The sequence below is a fragment of the Lactuca sativa genome, chromosome 3 (assembly GCF_002870075.4).
Source record: "Lactuca sativa cultivar Salinas chromosome 3, Lsat_Salinas_v11, whole genome shotgun sequence".
In the NCBI taxonomy this organism is placed as follows: Eukaryota; Viridiplantae; Streptophyta; class Magnoliopsida; order Asterales; family Asteraceae; genus Lactuca; species Lactuca sativa.
The window spans coordinates 67,927,331-67,933,330 of record NC_056625.2 but is presented as its reverse complement, the minus strand read 5'-3'; the positions used below and the strand labels follow the sequence as shown (position 1 = coordinate 67,933,330).

The 6,000-nt window shown below is 34.5% G+C and overlaps 1 protein-coding gene across 29 annotated transcripts; it reads left to right on the top strand.

Annotated features, from left to right (window-relative positions):
* The first annotated feature begins 1,479 nt into the window (after window positions 1-1,479).
* LOC111888334 (probable prolyl 4-hydroxylase 3) lies at window positions 1,480-5,063 on the top strand. 29 transcript variants are annotated; one of them, XM_052769279.1, is made up of 9 exons: window positions 1,481-2,273; window positions 2,403-2,473; window positions 2,623-2,712; window positions 2,821-2,910; window positions 3,140-3,237; window positions 3,354-3,447; window positions 4,010-4,049; window positions 4,519-4,603; window positions 4,771-5,063. In XM_052769279.1, exons 2-9 carry the CDS (start codon window positions 2,426-2,428, stop codon window positions 4,787-4,789), a joined length of 564 nt encoding a protein of 187 aa, XP_052625239.1. In that variant the 5' UTR covers window positions 1,481-2,273; window positions 2,403-2,425; the 3' UTR covers window positions 4,790-5,063. The 29 variants fall into 29 exon arrangements, 26 of the variants coding, with proteins under 26 accessions (XP_052625238.1, XP_052625239.1, XP_052625240.1 ...); XM_052769280.1 differs by having other exon boundaries at window positions 1,482-2,273; window positions 4,774-5,063; XM_052769289.1 differs by lacking the exon at window positions 4,771-5,063 and adding an exon at window positions 3,592-3,658 and having other exon boundaries at window positions 1,486-2,273; window positions 3,354-3,451; window positions 4,519-4,593.
* The last annotated feature ends 937 nt before the right edge of the window (window positions 5,064-6,000 follow it).

Sequence of the window (6,000 nt, the reverse complement as noted above, 5' to 3'; positions counted from 1 at the left end):
AGTCTAGGGCTTGCTTTGGGTGTAATATGTTCCCTAGAGTCATTCGTGTGAGTATGGGCTACTCTAGGATCTTAGAATGTTAGATCTTATCATTTATGAAGTTGTTGGTGTATAAAAATGTCATCTTGATGGGTTTTGATGAATCATGATAAAGTTGGTGGTCATATTATGGATATTGATGGACAAAAATGGGTTTTGGGTCCCATTAAGACATGCAAAGGAGTAAAGTTGCCAATTTTATGGTTTAAGACCTTATCTAGAGGTTAGATCTAAGTTTGGACGTTTGGTCTTAAGCATTAAGTGCTTAATGAGAGTTTTGGCACTCTGATAAGTATGTTGGGCGTGCGTATGTGTACGCTCAGCGTAATGCAAATATTTCACGTCTGTAAGCTTTGGCAGGTTGTACCTTGTGCAACATCAGGCACACGGGGCGTACCAATCTGGTACACATGGAGTACTCCTAGAAAGTTGATTTTGGGCCTTTTAGGCCTCGGGTCTTTTGGGGTTTGGGCCTTGGGTTGCTGGATCAAATATGGGAAGGGTAAAATGGTCGTTTACCCATTGCTAGGATAGGATATGGTTTGGCCATTGGATTTTTGTCTTAATTATTGATCGGGGGTAATTTGATTGTGTTCAGTGTGAGGATCTCGGTTGCGGCGGTGTGTGTTTGTGTGTGTGTGTGTTCAGTTATCTCGGATTGAAGTGAGTCTCCTTCCGGTGTTTGATGGGTCAAAGGCACCAATGTCATCCCATGGATTACATACAACTATATCACTAGACAAGTTAGAAAAAAATGTGCAAACCATAAGTGCGGTATGCCACCTACGGTGTACACACTGCTAATGCACATTTTGTGTATTATCAGCTTGTACACCGTCATACCGCACCTACGGTTTGCACATTTTTTTTAGTTTTTTGCAATATATATATATATATATAAACAATACTAATATATTTCACAGTAAACTACATTAAGCAAAAAAAAGTTACGAGAAATACTTGGTTGTTGTTCAGAGTCACCATTGAGAGCGTTTATCTAACTTTAAACACTAAAAAATTACCTAAATTGAAATTTTCAACTTTATATATTCTAGGTTACTGGCCCTCAAACATTAGATGGACTCGTAGTCAATTGTCCACAAACCGTAATTCACTTAATCCGGTTATGACGAAATCGTAGGTTTCCTTAATTAGCTACTATTTTGTTGGCTATTTTTGACTAAAAATCTAACTTTTGGCTATTAAATGAAAAATAGTTAGGTAATTTGGCTAGTGTTGTTATTTTCTCCAATATTTTTATCTTTCACTAAAAACCGACCGTTTTCATTATATAATATATTAAAATTGTCTACCCTTAGCTAAGGGATTGACATAATTCGTCCTTCTTTTTTGCCTGATGTTGCATTATTATTATTAACTCTGTCCATACCAAGCCTCACCCACTCATATGCTTCTCTAACCTTCCTTCTAATAGATGTTTTACTCACAGTTATTCACCGTTTCTCACTTCCAATCAAAGTCTTCCAACATGCAGCAACGTGTCTTCATCTCAGGAGGTCGGTTTAACACTACCGCATACAAGTACTGTTCATCAGGTTTCCCTCCCGGTTAGATTAACTCTCCACCATCAATATCCGTCTTCTACCTTCTGGTTCCTTCCATCGCTTTCATTTTCCTTCCACGGTTCCACCGCAACCTATTCCTTTCAATTCATTTACATCCTTCTGGTGGCCTTGCCTCCAATTTCTTCCGATCATCTTTTACACATTCCCTTTTTAATACCCACCTGCTTTGTTCTACTGTCTTCAAGAATAATCATTGCCTCCCCCGTCCAAGGACGAAGAGAGTATTGTCGCCGGCAACAGTCACGTCCATGTAAGTTTCTGATTTCTTGCACGATTTACGTTCTAATCAACTGTTTGTATTTCTATTTGGGTTCGATTTTAAGAAAATCAACGTCTGTTGTGTTGGTGGTGTCTGATTTTGGGTGTTGCGTGTTTTGATGGTTGACGCCCCACACCTCATCTTCGCCTTTTTAATTTTATCGGAACTCATTATCCATCGCCTTATTCTTCCATCGACTTCACCTCTACTCGCCTTATTCATCCATCGACTTCACTTCCGTGTATACTCCCGGTAACAACCCTAAATTCGACCAATCATCGTCTCTGGTTGATACGTGTTCTGTTTTAGGGCTTTTCAAGAGGAACCCGAGTAAGCATTTAGCAGGAGGGAAAGCATTTACCGATGACATACCAACTGCAAGAGAGGAGGTGGGTCGTCGACGGTGACAAACTCTTGGTCTCTCTGTGTGTCGCTTACTCTCTCTCTACATGGATTTTGTTTCTTTTTCTTTTCTTCTCGCAGACAACAATCTCTAAATTTAATTTGTTTGTAAAAAGGATTGTAAATATCGAGAGGGAAGATGGACTGCGTTTCAAAGGGAAGATTGACTACAGTTGTTGCCGTTTGGGTAAGATTTCACTGAGCTCTTAATCATCTTCTCTCTCTGTCTTATATTCTTTTGAATGCATAAATGTCTGTGTGAATAAACAAAAGTTAAATTGTGCTTCAGTTTGATTCCATCTGATTCCTTTTCTTTGATTTTTTGCTATGTCATAGATTCGATTTGGTTGCGAGGAGGGACCAACGGCCTATGGAGCCGCTAGAGAATCCCAACAAGAGTTTTTCCGATCTGCAGTATCATCAGAGGTAAATTAACCTGGTTTTCCTTTCCTCATAAATCGAAACCGTACTCTGCTGTCCTTTCTTTTTCCTTCTATTTAATATATTAAATATAAATCTGTTATTTTTTTACAGAGAAGTTTTTCTGTAAAAGGGATTGGCAGTGGAGACGATATATTATTTCTCTCTTGGAAGCCTAGAGCCTTTGTTTATCACAATATCTTGGTGAGTAGCCTTTCTTCTTTCCTAGATAATATTTATATGGCTTTTAGCTTCTATATCACACATAATTATCCATTACTTTCTGTTTGTCTCATTCTCTTGGCTTTCTCTATTATGTTGCACTTAATGCATCATGTCAAAAATAAACACCAACATTGGTAGGAACATAACATATAATTGATACTGAAGTACTGAACATTGAGTATTGACTCTGATTAATGTTATGAAACAGTCAAAAGAAGAGTGCGATTATTTGATAAATCATGCCAACCCTCACATGGAAAACTCAACAATTGTTGATAGCAAGCCTGGTCAAATCAAAGATAGCAGGTTTGTCCTGACATTTTTTTAATCTTTTTACTTATATTTCAGTTGAATAATATCATATGAATACAACTGATTTTTTTTATGACAAGTTAATAACATCCGTCACTTTTATTTTTTAGATTACGTATAAGCCCAGGGACGTTTTTGAGAAGGGGAAGTGATAAAATTATACGCGACATTGAACAAAGGATAGCAGACTTTGCATTTATCCCTGTAGGTATGATTTATGAATATCTCATGCACATTTTAATATATCATCAAAACAAGACATCAAGATTATGCTATAGCTTTTATGTACTTTTTATGATTGTTTACATTCTACACTCTAATGTCTATTATTTTTTGTTTATTTGCAAGAGTTGGACATTCCAAAAGGATATATATTGATTTCATGGATAATCCAAAAGATTGTGGATACTGACAAGTTCGTAACACTCTTTAAAATTTAGAATCATTAGTGATTTAAGAACCTATTCCAACAAAAAAAAGCTTAATTTATCATTGTTCATTACACAGATATTGTCCAAGTTAAACAGGATATAAAACTTCTACTTCAAACTTTTTCAGGTTTCCATAACTCATATCTAAAGTAACGAAGTTGCTCATCAATAAGCAGAGGGCATTGTTTTCAGATGAAAAATGTTTTTGGCTGTTTATTTCAGATTATGCTTTTCTTCTACAACCTCTATTTTCTTCTAATTTCTTCTAATTTTATTTACTTATTGGAATCATTATTCCAAATGGACTGCTGATGCATCACCGTTATGTGGTCTAGGTAAGTACTTTTACCACGGATGGTGCTGACAGATATCGAGGTATGTTGATGAATGATGATTTCAAGTTTTTTTAGATTTGTGGCTCAATAATTGGATTATTGTTTAATCGTTCTTGTCAGGCCTCACATTCTCCTTTGTTTTTTTTTGTTTTCCTCTAAGGTCCATGCATTTCTTTGATTATTTATATTAGGTTCGAATTGTTAATTCATGAAAATTTTTATTTTCTCTAAAAGTGTAACTGATTTTAGGGCTACATATTTACTTGATGTCAGAGGCTTTAAGTGTGATGATTTTAGTTATACAGATAAGTCATTCTTCTAACATCTTTATCATAAGGACCAATTTCCTTTTGTGTTTTATAGCCTAACTGATGTCGATAACAATAACCTTCAAATATAAACTATTGATGAAGAGTAAAAGAAAAAGTAATTTTATCTTTCAACTTTAATTGTTGATGGATTATTCTCAAATTAGTTTTAATAACATATTATTTTTTCTTTAATTGCAGCCTTCAAGAAGAAGGAGACCGTACTAACAGCTTTAGGACCTGGGGAAATTGCTTCTTCCCCATATTACAGACCAGATGTGGAAAAGTTTGACTTCTGTTGACTTTTTTAGTCTTCATATAATATCCCATATCATGATCTGAATTTTAGCATGATTGAAAGGGCAACTTTTTTTTTTGAATATTTATGTAGTTTTCACGCATTAACTATAATTTGATTACCACTTTATGTTTTTTTTAATCTCTTTTTGTTAGCAGGTTGGAATCAGTATAATCAAAATCCATGCATGAGGTCTAGCTGGTCTAGCTGGAGTAGTAAGAAATTTGGGCTGGTGCTGCCTTGGACTAAATTTGGTTAAATTAATTTTGTACCCAACATATGTGTTTAAAAAGAGAATATATCTCAGTTGGCTTCTACTTTATTTCATTTTTTAAGCATCATACTTTCATAGTCAACCAAATATAGCATCATAGTTCCATGACAAACGACTTATAAACGATGACACCATCTTTACCCTAATGTATTCCATCGGTTTTCTTCGACATAAGTGTCGAATCTAAGCCCCGCGAAGCGGGGGCTTCTTATCTAGTTCTTATTATACCTCGCGTTTCTTATCTCCCTATAAGTTATCTCTCTTGATTTCATTAACTTGTAAATTTCATTCTATGTGTTCTTTTGTATTTATTCCCACATATATCTCTAAAACTTTAAAACAATACAAGTTGTTTGTGAAGAAATCGAAATGCTCTACAAGGTTAGAGTATGTCCGGCATGTGGTGAGCAATGAAGGGGTATCAGCAGATAAAATGAAGATTGATAATATGTTTAGTTGAATTCACTATTGTCAAGGGGTTGAGATGCTTTTTGGGTTTAAAGGGCTATTACCGAAAATTTTGAAAGGGATATGGGTTATCAACAGCAAGCCGCTCACCAATTTGATGTTCACCTGGAATGAATTATACTATGCTTTTTTCGTCATTTTCTTTTTTTCTTTTTTTTTTTTTTTGGCTTCTTATATACTTCCTGCGCACAAACCTTTTTTCCCATCCCCACTACTCATTAAAAAAAACTCTTATAATGATTTTGTTTTACCCTAACCTAACTTGTTTGGAGAAAATTGGTCTTATTATTGCACTGAGTTGATTATAATGTTCATATAATAAATTTATTCACCATCTTGATTTGGCCCCATAGACTATTTACACTCATTTCGCAATGCCTCCACGATGTGCACCCCTACAAAATAAGTGTACTGGTCGAAATCAGGTAATTTTTGGTTGACTTTTGTAATAATAATAATAATAATTTACTTTATAAAAAAAAAAAAAAAAAAAAAAAAAAAAAAAAAAAAAAAAAACTTATGATTATTTTTGTGAATTTTCTCCAAGTTTAAAATATTACAAGAAATGTTTATAAAATGATACAACAATTTACAAGAATACAAATTTGAATTAATACAAGAAGAGTCAACAACTTATACATAT

What these genes read in the sequence shown, in the direction of transcription:
- LOC111888334 (XM_023884500.3), top strand. Translation starts at nt 2,426, where the DNA reads ATGGACTGCGTTTCAAAGGGAAGATTGACTACAGTTGTTGCCGTTTGG. An exon ending in CTACAGTTGTTGCCGTTTGG is followed by an intron (nt 2,474 to 2,622) that starts GTAAGATTTCAC and finishes GCTATGTCATAG; the next exon opens with ATTCGATTTGGTTGCGAGGA. An exon ending in GGTCAAATCAAAGATAGCAG is followed by an intron (nt 3,238 to 3,353) that starts GTTTGTCCTGAC and finishes TTTATTTTTTAG; the next exon opens with ATTACGTATAAGCCCAGGGA.